We start from the raw sequence: 19711 nt of genomic DNA, 5'->3' as shown, positions 1-19711 counted from the left end.
GGGAGCCACTGCCATCTCGAGGAGGGGTATGACAAAACAGTACTGTATTTGACCTCCATTCTCTGTGTCAGGAGATGGTGATGTCACAGAATAAGAACCAGCATACAGGCCGGGCACGGTGGCTCACACCTGTAATCCCGGCACTTTGGGAGGCCGAAGTGGGTGCATCACCTGAGCTCAGGAGTTCCAGACCAGCCTGGCCAACATGGTGAAACCCCGTCTCTATTAAAAATACAAAAATTAGCCAGGCATGGTGGTGGGCGCCAGTAATCCCAGCTACTTGGGAGGCTGAGGCATGAGAATAGCTTGAACCTGGGAAGCAGAGGTTGCAGCGAGCCGAGATTGCACCATTGCACTCCAGCCTGGGTGACAGAGCGAGACTGTCTCAAAAAACAAAAACAGCATGCAGTAGATGCTCAATAGGTGCTGGATCCCATCCTCTCCACATGTCTTCACTGGAGGCTGCTTGGCAGAGTGGGGAGAGCATGGACTTTGAGTCAGGGAAACCCGAGTTTGCATCTCAGCCTTGCCATTCACCTCCTGGGTAGCTTAGGGCAGGTTCACCCTTTGCTTGCCTTGCATGTGGATGTTTCTTGTAGGATTGTTGTGAGCATGAGACAGAGCAAGCTCAACAAAAGCATTTGGCACGGAGGAGGTAAATCATAGCCTCTTCTTGCACCTGCAGTGGGCCTAGTTCCTGTTGGGTCATATGTAATAATAAAACGCTGAAAGCATCTATAGCATCTGGGCCAGGCACTGTTCTAAGAACATTACGTATATTAACTTATTTCATCTTCACTACTACCCTTGGAAGAAGGTACTATTGTAATTCCCATTTTGCAGATAGGGAAACTAAGACACAGAGAGGTTAACACCTTGCACAAGGTTCAAAAAGCCCCAGGGACAAGACCTGAATCCAATAGGCAGGTTGCAGAGTCCATGGGCTTGACATGCCTGCCTGCCCTTGACATGCCTGTGAGCTGCGGGCAAACCCAGAGTGATCCTCACTGCCCCCAACAGGATGAAACCTTAACTATGGCCTTGTGGGTGCTGGAGCCAAGAGAGCTGAATTTGGAAGTGGCTGACAAATGATGGGGGAATCAGGCACCTGTCAGGCAGCTCAGGGGAGGTGTCCGTTTCCCAGGTGGTGGCAGGGACGGAGTGCCCAGCCACCATGCTGTCCATCCACATCACTGTTCTCCAATACAAAATACTCATAATCACCATCTCATGTGCTCTCACCGCCCTCTGAGGGCTGTGATGGTGCCACTGACATTTTACAAATAAAGAAACTGGCATGGCAAGGTTACATAGTCTCTGGTGCATCTCAGCACTCCCCAGCCTAGGGCTGAGCCCCTACCCAGGCCCTCACTGCTCCTCAGGGTGCCTCCTCCTACCCCATCTCCCTCAGTAGCCCTGCTCCCCTCTCCTCCCTCAGGCCTGCAGCCCCACGCCAGGTCTGGCCTAGGCCTGAAGCCACCACTGTCTTTTCCTGCAGGGAGGTCTGACCTGAGCTCCCATCAAACCTGCCCCTTCCTGGGTTTGGGTGCCTTCATGGAGGGCACATTCCAGGCCTGTGTTCTGTGTGGTGAGGCACTCTGTGAGAACTTGACTGAGAAACCTCTAGGGCCAGAAAAATCTAGAGGAAAAAACCCAAGGGGCTGGGCACGGTGGCTCACACCTGCAATCCCAGTAGTTTGAGAGGCTGAGGCGGGCAGATCACTTGAGGTCACGAGTTTGAGACCAGCCTAGCCAATGTGGTGAAACCCCGCCTCTACTAAAAATACAAAAATTAGCCGAGCATGGTGTGCGCCTGTAATCCCAGCTACTTGGGAGGCTGAGGCAGGAGAATCATTTGAACCTGGGAGATGGAGGCTGCAGTGAGCTGAGATCGCACCACTGCACTCTAGCCTGGGTGACAGAGTGAGACTCCATCTCAAAAAAAAAAAAAAAAAAAAAAAAGGCCTGAGAGTTCATAGGAGTTGGGGAGTTGGGGATGGAGATGGACCAGAGGACACTGTGGACAGTAGAGGCATCTGTCCCCACCCCAACTCCTTTTTTGTTCTCTAGTAAAAGCTTCTCCAGTGTTAACTTCTGGGCTGTCTTTGCATTCAGTCTATAATTGTTTTTATAATGATTCCACAATCAATAATCAACTGGATTTGCCAGAGTCTGGACTCTCAGCCAGAGAGGAAGGGCCCAGACACCTTTCTAAAACAGGCTGGAACACTGAGTCACTCACCTGTTCTAGGGGGCCCTCCTTTATCGCCCAAGCAAAGTTGACACCTGGCGCTCAAGGTCATGCTGGCTGGGCCCAGCCTGACCTCCAGGCTCCTGCTGTTGCCCCTCATCACCCTTCCCTTACCCCTAAACTCCAGCAAATCCAACCTGCCTTACCCTGCAGCCCCTCAACCCACATGTGGCCCCACTGCCACGCCTTTGTTCAGTCTGCCCCTTCCCCTGAATACCCTTGCTCTCTATCCCCCTCAGCCAGGTCCTGCTGGTGCACCCTCCAGTCTCCATTCAGTTGCCACCTCCTTACATAGGCTTCTTGCTTTCTTCCCTATGGGATAGAGCCTTTCCGTAGGACCCTGACATACCCACTCTGGTGGCACATTGTGGATGCTTTTCTCCCATCTACTAAACAGTAAGCTCCAAGGGTCTGTCCAATTCATCCCTGTGTGCCTACTGTTTTCCCCAGCCTGCCACCTCCTAACCCCCAGCCTATCCAAGCCTGGCACAGTCCCCTGCACAGAGTGTCAGTAAATATGTGTCGAATAAATGCACAGATCATTTAGAAGCATCCCCTAAAATGTGAATGCACTGCATTTTACTCGGACCCTAGTTTTCCTTATTAGCCTCTGCAGGACCCTCTGTCCCCCACAGTCTGGTTCCCACCTGGGACATGGTCACCATCACTATTGTCAGACTCTGGCTCTGCAGGCCACTGCCCCAAGTCCACACTACACAGCCCTCACCCCTAGGGAGCTGGGCTCTTTTGCAGTACACACTCATATATACCCTATAGATCCAACCCACCCCTCCTTTGACTTTGAGCCATACCATGCTCAAAGCCACTATGATCAAATCACCGTTGGGACTCTATGGCCAGGATCAGCCCAGATGTCTGACATGCACATGCTAAGTTTGCCCCACAGCTGTCACACCACCAATACATATCACACACACACACCAAACTTACATACTACATGGATCACATAGGGGGTGACCCTCTCAGTTACCATGCAAACCAGGACCCTGGGACAGCAGGCCCAAATCCTATCCCTAACCTGCTCTCAATATATGCAGAGCACATGTACATCTCGTACCTATGACACACATAGGGCCCACACGTGTTAATCACGTGAAATACATCAGGAATACATGTCACCGCTAGCACACATACACACACAAGCTCACCAAAAACAGTCCACAGAACATGCACGTGGAGAAATCGCCAGTCTGTGCTCCCTGCCTCCATGGTCCACACACACACACTCCTCTAAATGCCCAGAAAGATCTCCCCCAACACCCAACATAGGTTTTCCCAGAAGTTTAGAGGCGATTTTTTTTTTTTTGGCACTTAAAAATGCCAAGGTTTGCATTGAACGCGGTGGCTCATGCCTGTAATCCCAGCCCTTTGAGAGGCCAAGGCGGGTGGATCACCTGAGGTCAAGAGTTTGAGACCAGCCTGGCCAACACGGTGAAACCCCGTCTCTACTTTTAGTAAATTAGCCAGGCATGGTGGCATGTGCCTCCCAGCTACTCAGGAGGCTGAGGCAGGAGAATCGCTTGAACCCAGGGGGCAGAGGTTGCAGTGAGCCCGGATCATGCCACTTTAGCCTGGGCGAAAGAGCGAAACTCTGTCTAAAAAAAAGAAAAAAAAAAAGCCAAGTTGTGTTTGTTTTTTGTTTTGTTTTGTTGTAGCACTATGGAAATCATGAAACCTAACATAGATTGATTAGGGTCATATGCTGTCAATGATTGCCCAGCATCCAAGGTGAGCAGCAGTAGGAGCAGCAGCAGCGGCACCACCAGCACCATCATCATCATCATCATCATCACCATCACCATCAAACCAGCTTTATTTCATTCAAAAGATATACATTATTAAATACTCACTCCCACTGCCTGTTATCCCACCATCTTAGCTTTATACCCTGAAGTCTTGAAACCTTTTGTACTTCAGGAGCTTCCTAACAACATAAGATACAAATGCCCCCTAATAGTTCCCTAAGAGTTCCCACCATAAGCCCCTGTGAGCCATTTCTGCCTTCATTGTCAACATACATTTAACAACAAATGGGTAGGACGGGAGATTATGAAATTACACATCACAGGCACCTGGTAGCAAGCCTTGCATATTGCATGTGCTAAGGACATTTGAGTCCCCATCGCTTCCAACCTGTGTGCAGTCAAGGCAGCCTGGTCTAGGGGACAGAACTTGGGCTTTGGAATCAGTTGCCCCTTCCCTTTCCCATGCTGTGACTTGGGGCAAATCGACCTCTCCGGCCTTGGTTTGCAAACCCTCTCTAGGATAGTTCTCTCTCTAGGAAGGGAATTCTCTCCCTGCAGGGCTGTTATACAGCAAAAGGAGATAAGAGAAAAAAAAAAAAGTGCCTGGCACAAGCCTGTCACCAAGGGGGGTGTGAAAAATATGGAGTTTCCTTTCTCCTGTCATCAGCACTAGGGATGTGTGGGTCTGCCCTAAGCCACAGGGCCACCCCTGTCTAGAGGGGTGAAGGGGTGTGGTCAGTGGTGAGGACCAGGGTCCTGCTCCCCACTCCCTCCAAGGGCTGCCCATCATGCATACACTATGCAAACATCTCCAGAGATTTTAGAATTTGGGTCTCCTAATAAGGTACAACTCTCCTGAGTTTGCTCAATAAGCCCATATAAGCCAGTAATGCCTGCTCTAAACTGAGTACAGAATCTCAGGAAAGAGAATGATTAGAAAAGGAGAAGGGGATACAGGTAACACAAGAGCATCGATACAGAGGAGAAAAGAAACTGCTCCATGAGAACTGCAGCTGAGTCCCTAGGAGCACCCTGGATGACTCAGCCAGTAAGTGACATGGCCTCAACTTGATCTAAAACATCTTTTCTTGGCCGCATGGACTGCCTCTTGGGTCTCTCTGAATTTTTTTTTTTTTTTTTTTTTTTTTGAGATGGAGTCTCACTTTGTCACCCAAGCTGGAGTGCAGTGGGGCAATTTTGGCTCACTGCAATCTCTGCCTCCTGGGTTTAAGCTATTCTCGTGCCTCAGCCTCCCAAGTAGCTGGGATTACAGGTGCCTGCCACCATGCCCAGCTAATTTTTGTATTTTTAGTAGAAACAGGTTTTTACCATGTTAGCCAGTCTGGTCTCAAACTCCTGACCTCAAGCCGTCCACCTGCCTCAGCCTCCCAAAGTACTGGGATTACAGGCATGAGTCACTGTGCCCAGCCAGGTCTCTCTGAAATGTTTTGGTGTCTGTTTGGGAACTGTTGGGAGGTGTCTGTGCTCCTCCAAAGAGGACCCTTGAGATGTCAGAGCCATATCAAATATTTGTGCAAATTAGAATAAGTTGCCCCTTTCTCAAGACATTCTACTGACATCTGCCAGAAAACTGATATAATATATACACAAATCTATAATGACTGTCATTTGAATAAAACCTCTAGAGTTGTGCAGTGCACACCCTACACAACTGCACAGAGTAACCTCAGATCACTGGCAGCCTATTCATTTTTGACAGACATAGGTGAGAGTGAATATTACAGGGGCTTCCAGTCCTAACCTTTCTGCTCCTTCCGCCTGCATGGGAGCCAGACAGAATGACTCAGCCCCACAGGTTGTGGACATTTCTCCCTCAGCACAGGGAGGCAGGGTCAGGGATAGATATGACAAGTGTCCTCCAAGTCTCTCTCTCATCCCTGTGGCTCTCTGTTCCTCATACCTTATGCAGAGTTTCTTTTCCCCAACATGCACCTGCTGTCAGTTGCTGCTTTATCAGCGACGCACTAATTAGGTCCAGCGAGGTTTGCTCTGCGTTGGAGAGGCTGCCGTGGCTGGCATTTGGACAAGCTATTCTGTTTGCCTTGTGGGCCACATGTCACTCTTTCTCCCTAGGAAATTACAAATGAGGCTCCCCCCTTGAGAGTCCCACTGTCCTAGCATGTAGAGTTGGGAGTGGGGTGTGACTGACAAGGGTGGGCAGGAGAGTGCAGCAGCCCAGGGCTGGCATTCTGCTTGGCAAGGAGCAGGCGCTTGTCTGGCAAGGGGGTTTGTAAATAATAAAGCATGCAATTCTTGTGTGCTGCTGGCATGGATGTGGCATTGGACACCAAAAGCCGTCCCCATTAGTAGCTCCGGAACTCCAGGAATGACTGGGGTGATGAACAGAAGCAACCAGAGCCACTACAGGCTGCTTGCGGAACCCCTGGAAGTGGGCGGGACTAGCCTGTGCCCCTTTCATGCTCCACCCCATCTAACCACTAGACTTTACTGACAAGCTCTGTTCCACTCCCCATGTATCTCCTGACCTAGCACAGTGTCTGACACATACTGGCACTTAAGAAACATTTCCTGAATGTCTGAATAATTCAGTCCATGTGTACTGAACACAAATGACTCAATCCTTATCCTCATGGAACTTGCAATCTAGTAAATGAGAGCTGAATTTTTTAAATGATTACTTCATTACAACTGTAGTAAGTGACACAAAGGAGCAGTAACAGGGAAACCTGCCCTGGAAGTGGGAGGGCTGGGGGAGAGTTAAAGAGTGAGGGCTGGGCATGGTGTCTCATGCCTGTAATCCCAGCACTTAGAGAGGCCAAGGCAGGTGGATCACGAGGTCAGGAGTTCGAGACCAGCCTGACCAAGATGGTGAAACCCCGTCTCTACTAAAAATACAAAAATTAGCCAGGTGTGGCTAATTACAGGTGGCATGCACCTGTAATGCCAGCTACTCAGGAGGCTGAGGCAGGAGAATTGCTTGAACCCGGGAGGTGGAGGTTGCAGTGAGCCGAGATCACGACATTGCACTCCAGCCTGGGTGACAGGGTGAAACTCTGTCTCAAAAAAAGAAAAAAAGTGGGAACTGAAAGGGACCTTAGGTCTCATCTAGTCTAGTGTAATGGTTAGCAAGACACAGGCCTATCACAATGTCTTGCTTGTCATAGATGCTCAAGAAACACAGATTGAACGAATGAATGAATGAATGAATGAATGAATGAATGAGGAAGTCACCTTGGGCTAGTGCTTTTGCCTCACTTGAACCTATGTACTCTGACCCCAGGTCCAGGACCCATTCCTGCCCTGAGCCATCCCACCTACTCCTCCAACAAAAGGATAGCTGAGCCAAGCCAACTTCCTTGGTTGCTGGTCCCAGAGTGGTCTCTGCTGAGCTCCCACAGGCTAGCAGGCTCATGCCACCTTGGCCTGGATCTAGAGAACTCAGTTCCACACCGTTTACACTGCCTCCTACCCACAGAGCATATTTAAGGGGACTAGACGACAAACTCACACAATTGCCTCCCTCTTTTGTGTGAGGGAGGGTCAACACTTTCCATTCTCCTCCATCTACTCCAAAAAATACTCATTAACCTCCTGTCCATTGCAAGGAAAATGGATGATCAACATGAGAAGCTCAGCTGTTGATTAATTTTCCCAAACAGGGCCAAACTACAAAGCAGCATATTGCAGGGGAGAAAATTCAATAAACAATATTTGAAACAAATTTAATAGAACATATAACTCATTACCCACCGGGGTCTGGGCCTGTGCCGTCATGTTATGCACAGAGGCAGGTGGAAGGTGGAGGAGCGATTTGCATCTTTAGTGGGACCAGCGTCGAGGGTTTGTTAGTAGTGCTTTCAAATCAAGTTCAAGATGTTAATAGCCAATACTGCATCTATAATTAACAGGCCTTTGGATGGGAGGAAGGGTTCACATCCGTTCTGCATTCACAGAATGAAGATGCTGAACAGGACTGGCAGGCATCCCCAGAAGCAGCATGGGGACCTGCCCTGTGGGTGGTGTGGACTGGGGAGATGGGGATAGATGAAGATAGAAGGACACCCAAGCATCAACTTCTAGGTGCTAAGAAAGGGTCAGAGCATCTAGGCCTTGGTGGCTGGTGCTCCCTCAAGATCAGGGCCATGTCCTCTGGATGTCTTGCTCTGTGCTTAGGTGTCAAGTGCACTTTCCATATCAACAGGGATGGCACAGGCCAACCCAGAATTCCCACATTTGGGCTGTTGGCATCCTGTGATCAAAATGGGAGCTAGGAGATTTGAGTTCCAAATGAATGTTCACCTTGCATTGGCTGTGTGATCTTGGGCAAGTCACTTTCCCTTTTTTGTCCTCAGTTTCCTCACCTATAAAACAAGGCAGCTGGACCAGGTGATTCCCAGTGTCCCTTTCAGCTCTAGCATTATGGGCTATCGACCCACCATTGGGACAGGTATGTGACCAGGCCCAGGCCATGCATTAGCAGAGCAGGTGGACCACAGCTGGTGGGAATCTTAAGAGGCCCAAGAGGACTCCCCATCTCTGGCCCTGCTTCCTACCATTCCTCACACCTTTGGGTTAAGACCCCCACTCCAGGCAGGAAGATACTCAGAGTCAGAGCTAAAGGGCCCTTAGAGATGACATAGCCAGTGGTTCCCAGCTAGACACTTGTAAAGGCTGCAGCAGGTTGCCAAGAGCAGATTGGTACATTTCACAAAACCTGCGGGAAATCCTGTATTACCTGTGATGAAGCTAACTGAAACACCAAGGTTTTTCTTTTGCTTTTAATTAGAATTAAATTAACTCTATGTGATATCCCAGGTTAGTGTGTGCTGATCAGAAGCTCTGATTGGTCATAGGTGACATCATAGGAATATCTAGATCATGGTTGGTGGACAAGAGGCTGCCACTAGAGTCACATGGTATGTGGTCACTGGCCAAATTGTACTTGTCCAATATGTGACTAGCCTTGGACACCAGCCCAGAGGGACTGCAATGTCTTTCAAACAGAGAGGGCTTTGTAGGGGGAGAATACCAAAAAGGGTCCTTAGTGGTGAAAAGTTGGGGAGACTGGTTTCAATAGCCTCAGATGATTGATAAAGAAACCAAGGCCTGTACATTACCGGGCATTAACATTAGTTTATCCAAAAAGAAGATAGACTACTTCCAGCAGGAATTTGAGATGGTGATTTTAGGGGAACAACCTCAATAAAGGACCTTAGGGGACAGGCCTGGCTGGGGGAGTGGGCAGAGTTGCTAGGCTAAGCAAAGCATATGACATGCCAGATGCAAACTCCTCAGCTCACAACCCTGGCTCTCATCCTGGCCTTTTCTCCAGTATGTGACAAGATCAACTGACATGAACTGAGGGCTGGTTTGGGTCAGGCTTTAGGCTGGAGGGAGGCAGGTGTAGACAGAAAAATCCTTGCAGCCAGTTCCCTGGGAGCAGTGGCCTGCAAGTCCCAGCTCTGCCTTGTGGGCCCACTTTGGCTCATGGTGGATTTGATCATCTCTGATGTCTGTTTAGCTCAGAACGTCTTGTCTCCCAGAATGGATGCTCTAGAGGCCAACTATATAATTTTTGCCTGTGCTTCTCGCTCTCTGGTAGGCAGAGTTGGGCAGGGAGTGATGGGGTGAGGCACAGAAGCACAGACCAGGATCTCCTGGCTTTCCCTTCTCACAAGAGCCCCATGGAGGCTCAGAGTCAGTGTGTTAGCGTGGGGCCCATCCTTAGACGAGACAGTATTCTGTTGCCTGTGTGTGATGAGGACCACAGAACCCAGCCTACCAGGGACCCTCACTCACACATTATTTGAAAATTCCCATACTCTGTGCCAGGTACTGGGGAACCTAAATAGGTAAGGCCCCTCTTCTCTTGAAGCTTCTAGTCTCTCTGGGAGAGGCAGAGAGTAAATAAGTGGACAAAGAAACATACCTGGATGTAGGCATGACTATACCTGCATGGGTACTGCCTGGGAGTTGCCCAAGGCCAGAGACTGGGTCCCAGTCTCTTCTGTGCCCTTGGAGCCTGCAACATGGCTAGCTCAGAATTGGCCCTCACTCAGCAAACATTTGCTGAATTGCCTGGCATACGAGAGAAAGCATATGGAAAGTGCCCAGTCCTTCTGCTCCTGTCCACAATAGAAGCCAGCATGTACACACAAACATCTCATTTCAATTAAACATTTATCGAGGATCCATTATGTACCAGCAGGGGCCCAAGCTCTGAGAATCTAGACATGAATACAATCAGATCCATCCCCACAGAGTTCACAGCCCCGAGGTGGAGGGAGGCACTGAGCCAACCACAACCCTCTGGTGCTAGGATGATGGTTGCTATGTATGCACCCAATTCCCACCAGGGCAGGGCTGGTGGGCTGGAAAGGAGTGTCAGGGAAGACACCCAGGAGAAAATGTACACAGACATACCCAAGGCAAACACCCACAGAAACACACAGATGTCTATACTGACTGCCCACATAGACCATCATATTAAGGCTTGTTTGTTAGTGGTCCCCCAAATCAAAAAGGTATTACTGTACCTTGGGTCAGGGGATGCGCTGGGGTAGGGAGAGCTGACAGTCTAATCTGAGATAGGCTGGTGATTGGCTTGCTATGAACATCAATCACCAGAGACTGGCCAATTACAGACCAGGCCTCACCCTCAGATCAGAGGCTAGAAGTTAGGGAATTTGACAAAAAACTTTAACTGTTAGTGTAATACTTGTGTTCGTTGAGGTGTTAGAACCTGGTATGCATTGGTACTGAGGCCAGGGGGCCAGGGCAGTGAGGTGGAAGAGGAGAGTGCTCGAAGTTAGCTGTGCCAAGGTTACATTCCTTCAGGGCAGAGCGGTGCACTTTAGAAACTGTCTGATTCCCCATTTGGACTTTTTGCTGTTAGGAGCTGACTGGAAAAAAAAAAAAAAAAAAAAAAAACCACAGTTTCTTCTCTTCTCCCACTCAACAACAATCAACACAGAAGACTTCTGTGACCAATGTGTGGGGATTTCTCCCCAGCAACAAGCAATCAATCAGTTCTGCAGCAGACATCAGCTGGGTGCCCTCCAATTCAATTCTGACACTATCTATCTGGAGATAGCGTCAGATCCCACAGGTGGAGGGCTTAGGGCCCTAGACTGCTCCCCTTCCTGCCTTCAGATGCCAGTCACAAGCTCCAGGCTGTTTGCCTGTGTGTGTGTGTGGTTTTTTTTTTTTTTTTCCTCTTGAGACGGAGTCTTGCTCTGTCACCCAGACTGGAGTGCAGTGGCATGACCTCGGCTCACTGCAATCTCTGCCTCCCAGGTTTAAGCGATTCCCCTGCCTCAGCCTCCCAAGTAGCTGGGACTACAGGCGGGCACCACCATGCCCAGCTAATTTTTTTGTATTTTAGTAAAGACGGGATTTCACCATGTTGGCCACGATGATCTCAATCTCCTGACCTTGTGATCCGCCTGCCTCAACCTCCCAAAGTGCTGGGATTACAGGTGTGAGCCATCACGCCTGGCCTTGCCTGTGCTTCTAACTGACAGGCTATAAATCAGGTTTCCTGCAACTCCCCCCTTGGGTTCGATTAATTTGCTAGAGAGGTTCACAGAATTCAGGGAAACACATTTACCAGTTTATTATCAAGGATATTACAAAGGATATGGATGAAAAGATACAGAGGGCAAAACATGTGGGAAGGGTTGTGGAACTTCCATGCCCTCTCCAGGTGTACAACCTTCCCAGAACCTCCGTATGTTCAGCTATCCAGAAGCTCTCCAAACCCTGTCCTTTAGAGTTTTTATGGAGACTTCGTTACATGGGAATCATTGGTTACCTTGCTGGCCTTGGGTGATCAACTCAACCTTCAGCCCCTCTTCCTTATACCTTCCCCCTTCAGTGGGTGGGGCTGTACGTCCCAACTTTCTAATCCTGCCTTGGCCTTTCTGGTGACCAGTCCCCATCCTGAAGCAGCCATCAGTCATTAGCATACAAAACGACCTCACTTTTGGCCAGGTGCAGTGGCTCACACCTGTAACCCCAGCACTTTGGGAGGCCAAGGTGGGTGGATCACCTGAGGTCGGGAGTTCGAGACCAGCCTGACCAACATGGAGAAACCCCGTCTCTACTAAAAACACAAAAATTAACTGGGCGTGGTGGTGCATGCCTGTAATCTCAGCTACCAGGAGGCTGAGGCAGGAGAATCGCTTGAACCGGGAGGTGGAGGTTGCGGTGAGCCGAGATCACACCACTGCACTCCAGCCTGGGCAACAAGAGCGAAACTCCGTCTCGGGGGTAAAAACAAAAAACAAAAACAAAAACAAAAAAAAACAAAAAAACCTCACTTTGGAGATTCTAAGGATTCCAGGAGTTGCTTGGCGGGAAACTGGATGAAGACCTAATACATATTTCACAATGTCAGAGGATCTGACAAATGCAAAGTGTTTGGAACAGTGGCCCTCAGGGAATGGTCATTCCGTCCTCCAAGACCATACCTGTAGTGTGTGGTGATAAAAGTTCCAGCCTGTGTCAGCTGTGAGGGGGAACAGGGAGCCAGCCCAGAGAAGGTGATAAAAAGGTAAACAAGGGGCATGGAGTCAGGACTCTCCCCAACCCCCCTGCCGCGGGTACCCACCCTGCCTCCTCTCCTTCAGGGCTGGCATTTTTTAATTGAGAAGTGGATCTCTCCTCCAGAACTTCCTTCTTAAATTTAAACCTAGGAGGATTTTGTGTATTCTTTCCCTAAGAGATGGTATATCTTAGCACTAATAGCTTGTATAGTGCTTTCTACCCATCAGGCACTATTCTAACTACTACACAAATGATAATTAATTTAATCCTCTTAATCCTGTGAAAAGGAGACATTTCAATTCCATTTAACAGATGTGGGAACTGAGGCTCAGGGGGTTTAGTAAATTGCCTATGGTCACACGGTGAATAAGCTGTGAAAGCAGGATGGTACCAGAGTCCACCCTCTGTTCCCTCACCCCTATTGCCTCTCAGGATGGAAGATCTGGTTCTTTCTCCTTCACCTTCACTGGCACTAACACACCGGGGGTTCTGGATAAGCCACTGCCCCTCTCTGACTCTCCCTTTTCTTCTCTGGGAAGCAGAAAGTCACCTCAGCCTGGTGGCCTCCCAGGACTGCTGCAAAGACCAGGCGTAGGCTTCTCTGGGAGAAAACTGACACAGCATTGTTGGGAGCAGATGTGTCAAGCTGGGCTCCCGGCATCCTGTCCCATGGATCAGGGCCAGGGCAGGAGGCCTCTCTGAGCCCCATCAGTAGACCCGCAACAGGGCTCACAGGCAACTTGAGGCCTTGCAGGGGGATCAGGATTGGGGACACTAATGAGGACTCTGGGAGAGAAACCCCTTCTCTCTGACAGCAGATTCAGGCAGACAGGCATACGCTGTGCCCACGGTCTGCACCCAGGCCAAGACCCTCGGAGGTTAAACAGATTCTTATGTGCTATTTATTATCTTGGAGAAATTGGAGTTTTCTGGGTAATAGGAAAGCTGACAGACTCCAGCTGGTCAGGCCTGCTGGGGACTAGCGGGGGAAAGAGCAGGAACCGTGGGGCCTTTGGGATAGAACTTCACACTCCCTGACTCCGAGGGTGGGACAGAAGCAGAAAAGGGCTGGAGAGGAACTTCTCTGTGGCAAAGACCCACACCCGCGGGTCTCTCTGTGGCCCACATGGGAGTGAAGCCAGATGCCTGGACCCTTAGAGTTGAGAAGGGAGCTCCTCTATGCCACGCCTGTCATTTTAGAGATGCGGGAACTGAGACTCAGAGAGGGGCAGTACATATCCAGTGTCACACAGCTAGTGGGGCCCAAATTTATTACCAGGATTCCCACGGGAAGCTTTAGCGTAAGGCCTAAGACGCTGGCTGGAGACACTCCCTAGGGGCCGGAGGTGGGAAGTCAACATCCAGCAACCACTTGCTCCAGCGTAGACAGCACCACAGTAGGTTCCTAAGTGGGGAAGCATGTCCTGGGGGACCCAGGGAAGAAAGTCCGAACTCCCTCCCCTGGCATTCTAGGCTCCCAGCCCCCCTTCTGCCTATCTCCTTCACTCCACCCTTCAGCCGCCCCTGGAGCATTCCCAGCTCATACTCCTCTGCACTCTCGTCCACACCCCTCTTCCCATCTGCATCCCCTTTACCCTACTCTTCTGATTAACTGAATGCTCCCACCACTCAACACCTCTGAAACCTCCATTCCTGGTCTCCCTACCCTGTAACTTGCCCCTCCTCCAAATTCCTTACTGGAGCTAACAGCGTACCCACTTACCGGTAGAGTGGATGCCCAGATTCACCCCTCAGGACAGAAGCACTTTCTTCTCCAGCTGCCGGAAAGTTAGTGGCTCCCAGGTGAGGCCCTCTATAGACACTGCCTTTGAAGTCAGCTGACTCACCTGAGGAGTCATGGCCCCTTCCCCCATCCCAGTGGATGGCCAGTGATTGATGGGGGCATAAAGGATTTCCCTCCTTTTCCCCCATGTGGGACAACTCCAGGGGTCATCTCAGCTTCAGAGCTTCCTGCCAGATCAGCAGAAGTTACTGTAACTGTGCCTCGGTTCAACTTTTCCTCAGCCTTGACCACCTCCCTCATCGGGATTGTTCTCAAGAGCTCACTAATCTCTATCTCAGAATGTTTTCCAGGGCAGCCAGTTTAGGATCCCCGGTAATGTAATGGTTAAGCAGCCAGCCTGGGTTCCAACAAGGAGCAACTGGGTTTAGTTCTGTGACCTTGGCAGAGTTAAGTAACTTCTCCATGCAGTTATCTGTTAGGTGAGAATAATGCTGAGGCAGTAGCTTCTATCTCGTGTGAGTGCTGTGACAATTAAATGAGATGGTGTGTGTGTTACACGATATTGAGAAAGGTCTCAATATGCATGAGCTATCATTTACATTTAACTTCTCTGAGGCTCAGGCAAATACGGATAGGATATTACTACTCGTGTCATGGGGTTGTGGGTGAGAAATCAGATTGGGAGACAACGGGTTAGACTTGGTGCTGCTTCAACCTAATACAGACTTTGGGGTCAAGGTCCTCTAGATTTGTGGTCTGGAGGCCTGACCCCTCCAATAACTGAAAACGGTTATATTAGTTTTCCATTACTGCTGTAAAAAATCACAACATAGTGGCTTCAAACAGCACTAATTTATTATCTGACAGTCCTGAAGGTCAGAAGTCTGGTATGGGTTTCATGAGGCTGAAGCCCAGGTGCCGGCAGGCCGTGTTCCTTCCTGGAAGCTTTAGGAGAGGGTCTATTTCCTGCTCACTCATGTTGTTGGCAGATTCAGCTCCTCTGGTTGCAGGACTGAGGCCCTCATTTTCTTGCTAACTGTAAAAGAGCTGCTGATCCCAGATGCTAGAGGCCACTGCATTCCTCAGCTCCTGGCCCCTTCCTCCATCTTCAAAGTCAGCACAGGCGGGTGGAGGGCTTCTCATGGTGTATCTCTCTGACCTACCTTCTTTGGTCATCTTTTACTCTGAAGTACTCGTGATTATATTGGGCCCACCTGGATAACCCCCGACATTCTCCCCATCTCCAGGTCCTTAATCACACCTGCAAAGTCCCTTTATGCCATGTAAGGTAACATATTCACAGATCCCAGGGATTAGGACATGAACATGTTGGGGGCAGCAGGGGTCATTATCCTGCCTACCACAGCCATCCAACGTGGAGCAATCTTTGATCCAAAATTCAACCCCTCCCTTTCCAGGGAGAGGTCTGTGCCGTTTCCTGTGCAGCAGGGACCTACGGCCCCAACTGCTCGTCCATCTGTAGCTGTAACAATGGTGGCACCTGCTCCCCAGTAGATGGCTCCTGTACCTGCAAGGAAGGTAATGTGCCCTCTCCCCCAAGCTCATCCCCCACATATGAGCACACTGCCCAGGTGGTGCTGCCGGCTGAGGTGGGGCTGTCCCAGCCCCACCCACATGCAAGGTCAGGAAGCCTATATTGGTTGGGTTCCAGGCAAGGAAACCCATACCAGGAACTTCAATAGCAGGAATGTAATGAGGGGATTCATTGCAATGTTCAAAGAGCTGAAGAGCACACAGGGAAGGTATGCAACCCAGACATTAATACCTGTGGGAGAAGCTGCTATCGCTCCTAGGGTTGGAGGAACAAAAGAAAGAGTTCCCAGAGCCTGGGAGTGAAGGGTACCTGGTAGGCACTGAGACATAGAAAGAGGGGGCTGCGCCACCGCCCGAGGCCCCAGACAGAGAAAGAGGAAAAGGACACACCTATCTCTCCTGCTTCCACTCTCCAGTCTGTGGGCAGGTCTCCCACATGCAGCCCAGCTGGGAGCCAGCTGACGAGAATCCTGGGATATGCATCCCACAGGGGCCAGCCCCCATCACAAACAGGGAAGCGGGGAAGGGGAGAAGGGGAGAAATGATGCAGTAGGCAAAGAGGCCAGTGACCAGCCTAAAAATGGAGAATCAGCTGTCCCTCAAACAGAGGGCCCTGAGTTAAGCTGCCAGACTCCAGCCTGGGCAGAGACAGCACTCCCCACCTGAGGTGGTACCTGTTCCAGGTAGGATCATCTGCCTGGAGCACAAACAGTGAGCACCCAGAGGCAGGAGACCTGGGTTCTAGCCCCAGCTCTCCTAACAGCTCTGTTGAATTTCTGAACTGTGTGTGGAATGTGTGTTCTAACCCAGCCCTCAGGAAAGCAGTGGTTTGGGTGGGATGCTGTGTGTAGAGCTAGGGGGAGTGGGCAAAAAGACACACCGGACCCGGAGAAGTGACAGTCCCTTTCCCTCCCCTCAGGGTGGCAGGGCCTGGACTGCACCCTGCCGTGTCCCAGTGGGACTTGGGGCCTGAACTGCAACGAGAGCTGCACCTGTGCCAATGGGGCAGCCTGCAGCCCCATAGATGGCTCCTGTTCCTGCACCCCTGGCTGGCTGGGAGACACCTGTGAGCTGCCTTGCCCGGTGAGTGCCAGGGTGGGGAGGGACAGGTTGGGCTTAGCATTCTCTCACGCCCTTTCCCTGGTGTTAGTTTGTCCACAAGAGTGCACAGAGAAAAGCACTAAGCTAGGTGATGGGACACTTAGATTTAGGTTACAGTCCTAGTCCTAACTTCTCTGTGGCTATTTTACTACTTTGGCCCTCATCCCTCTCATCTATAAAATGGCAAATACTTGGCAGATGTGGTGACATGGCATCACTTTTCCCGTGTTGCTCTTGGTAAACACTATTGACTGGCACTCGAGCTCAAATGCAGCTTCAGATTCCTTCACAACCCAGTGCTATAAGACAACCCTTACTAATCCACGAGACTTGCCATTCCTTGGTAGATAATGTCTGAGCTTCCTTCTGGTTCCAACAGTCTGTACTTTTATGATCAGAGTGTGTGGCGACTAAAGCAAGCACTGTTCAACAATAACCACCCAGACTTAATCACTGGATCTTATAGGTCTGAGATACAAATAAGTTAAACCCATTGATATATTGTTGGATAAGTGAGCAATGCACTCCTTAATGAGTAATTTGGAGTCCTGCAATCCTGAGTTCAAATCTTGGCTTTGTCACATCCTTTGTAACCTTGAGCATGTTACTTCACCTCTCTAACCTTGTTTCTCATCTTTAAAGTGGGAATATAATGGAATCATATCATGGAATTGCTGTGAGGATTAAGAAAAATGAGGTATATGAGGCTTTTGATACCTAATGAGCATATAAGAATTGGTGACTACCTTCTTCCCCAGCAACGAAGAATAAATCATAGTAATTCCTCACATGTGATCAATGTGTTACAATTTGCAAAGTGCACTTTCATTTACAATTTTAGTTAATGATCATTACAGGCCTTTGAGCTTGACCACCGAAAAGTACAGCAGGAGTATCACCCTCCCTCCCAACCTCATACTCCTGTTAATGCAGCCAAATAATTCTTCAGAGTGTCTTCATGGCTGTGTTGATTCCCACTTACAAAACGTGTCCCCATTGTGCCCCAGCCCCAGTCTCCCTACATCCCTGTGGGGTTCTGGCTCAGTTTTGTCATCCAGATCCAGTAGATCTCACTGGACCCTCCGAAAGTAAAAATTAAAGAAAAGATCCATAGAAGTAACACAAACCTCTGGAAGTTTGGGTCTGATCATTTTTCTCTCCCTGTCTTCTCCACAGGATGGCACATTTGGGCTGAACTGCAGTGAACACTGTGACTGCAGCCATGCTGATGGATGTGACCCTGTCACAGGCCACTGCTGCTGCCTGGCCGGATGGACAGGTAACCTTCCCTTGCTGTGCCACCACCCAGGTACTGTGAAACTGGGTTCTTGGTATTCTACTTCTCTTGACCGTTCTTTCTTCTTCAATACCTTTCTTCTTGATCCCTGAATATGCATCTTTCCCTTTATCTGCTGTGGGTTCCAGTTCTCCATTCCATTTAATTCAAGTATTTATTGAATATCTATTAGGTATAAGCTCTGTCCAAGGCACTGGAGTCACTCCAGTAGGTCAAAAGCTGACATATGGTGGGTCTAAGTGCTCAATCTAGAGAATATGATGGAGAAGGGGACAAGGGTCTTTCTCCTTAGTCCAGTCTCAGAATTCTGCTCCTTATATCTATCCTGTCAGCCTGCCTCCTAATACAAGGTGAATCCATCTACTTCTCTCCATCCCACTGCCACCACACGGTCTGCTGGGCACCATCCCGCATCTGGCACTGCCTTGGACTCCGATCTTGCCCGGCTGCATTCATTCTGCACCTGGTGGCCAGAGTCAACTTTTCAAACCCAGACCTGCCATTTCAGTCTCTGTTCAGAATGCCTCAATGGCTTCCCACGACTCTTATATAAAACTTTAAATCCTTACCATGGCCCAGGGCCCATGGGATCTGGCTCTGCCTGACTCCTCCACCTCGCTCTGCTCACTCTGTGGCTCACTACATTCCAGCCACCAGGGCCACAGTCTGCTTCTTCAGGGAGCCAACCACATTCCTGACTCCAGGCCGTTGTACATGCCATTCCCTCTGCCTGGATCATTTCCTTCCCTTTTTCACCTGATAACTCCTTGTCTACCAGATTGCAATGTAAAGCTTTCTTCCTCTAGGAAGGCACTGCCCCGCTATGATACCTACCCCCCACCTGACCAAGACAAAAGCATCCCCTTTATTAATTCTTCTACCCTACATTTTTCCTATTGTGGTACTTAAATCAGAGTTCAATGATAATTGTGGTAACTGTTTATCATCTGCCTCCCTAATGTGGCCATCAGCTCTATGGAGGCATATGCCTTATTCACCATTGTATCCACTGCCTGCCACAGAGATATGGATAACATGGTTGTTAAGAACCCAGCTCTAGAGCCAGACTGCTGGGGTTTATGACCTTGGGCAAGTCGTCTAACCTCTCAGGGCCTGAACTCTCCATCCCTAAAATACAGATAATTATCCTTGCAACTACAGGGTTGTTTTGAAGCTTAAATGAGTTACTACCTATAAAGTGCTAATAGTGCCTGGCACATAGTAAGTGCTCAGTAAAAGTAGGCCATGAACACAGGAAGTGCTTAATAAGCATTTCAGGAGTGAACTTACTAGCCAGTCCCAAGGTGATGAGCAGCAAAGAGAAAAAAATAATAGTCATTTCTGGCAGTGTAGGTTATCAGATTAATAATTAACACCAGGTTGCTGCACAGCCTGTGTTCATAACCAGAAAGTTTCTAAGCAGCCAAGAGCCAGGGACATTGCTTCCTCTGCAGTATCTCTGGCCTGGC

General features: G+C 49.6%; 1 protein-coding gene across 46 annotated transcripts in view; it reads left to right on the top strand.

The window, feature by feature from the left end:
* Nucleotides 1-19711, top strand: part of MEGF11 (multiple EGF like domains 11) — a 391182-nt gene that overhangs the window by 340094 nt on the left and 31377 nt on the right. For 27 of the 46 annotated variants that reach the window (XR_012415082.1, XR_010588120.2, XR_010588121.2 and 24 more), the window contains exons 11-13: nt 15709-15829; nt 16764-16927; nt 18122-18254. Coding sequence is in view for 37 of the 46 variants with exons in the window: in XM_073996089.1 (XP_073852190.1) it covers nt 15709-15829; nt 16764-16927; nt 18122-18254 (418 nt within the window). In the remaining 9 variants the exon portion in view is untranslated. The remainder of the gene's footprint in view (nt 1-15708; nt 15830-16763; nt 16928-18121; nt 18255-19711) is intronic. The other 19 variants (XR_012415083.1, XR_012415084.1, XR_012415085.1 and 16 more) reach the window with 1 other exon arrangement.

This window comes from Macaca fascicularis, chromosome 7 (genome assembly GCF_037993035.2).
Source record: "Macaca fascicularis isolate 582-1 chromosome 7, T2T-MFA8v1.1".
Classification (NCBI taxonomy): domain Eukaryota; kingdom Metazoa; phylum Chordata; class Mammalia; order Primates; family Cercopithecidae; genus Macaca; species Macaca fascicularis.
Note: the sequence above shows the minus strand (reverse complement) of the source record. Positions and strands in the feature narration are given on the sequence as shown.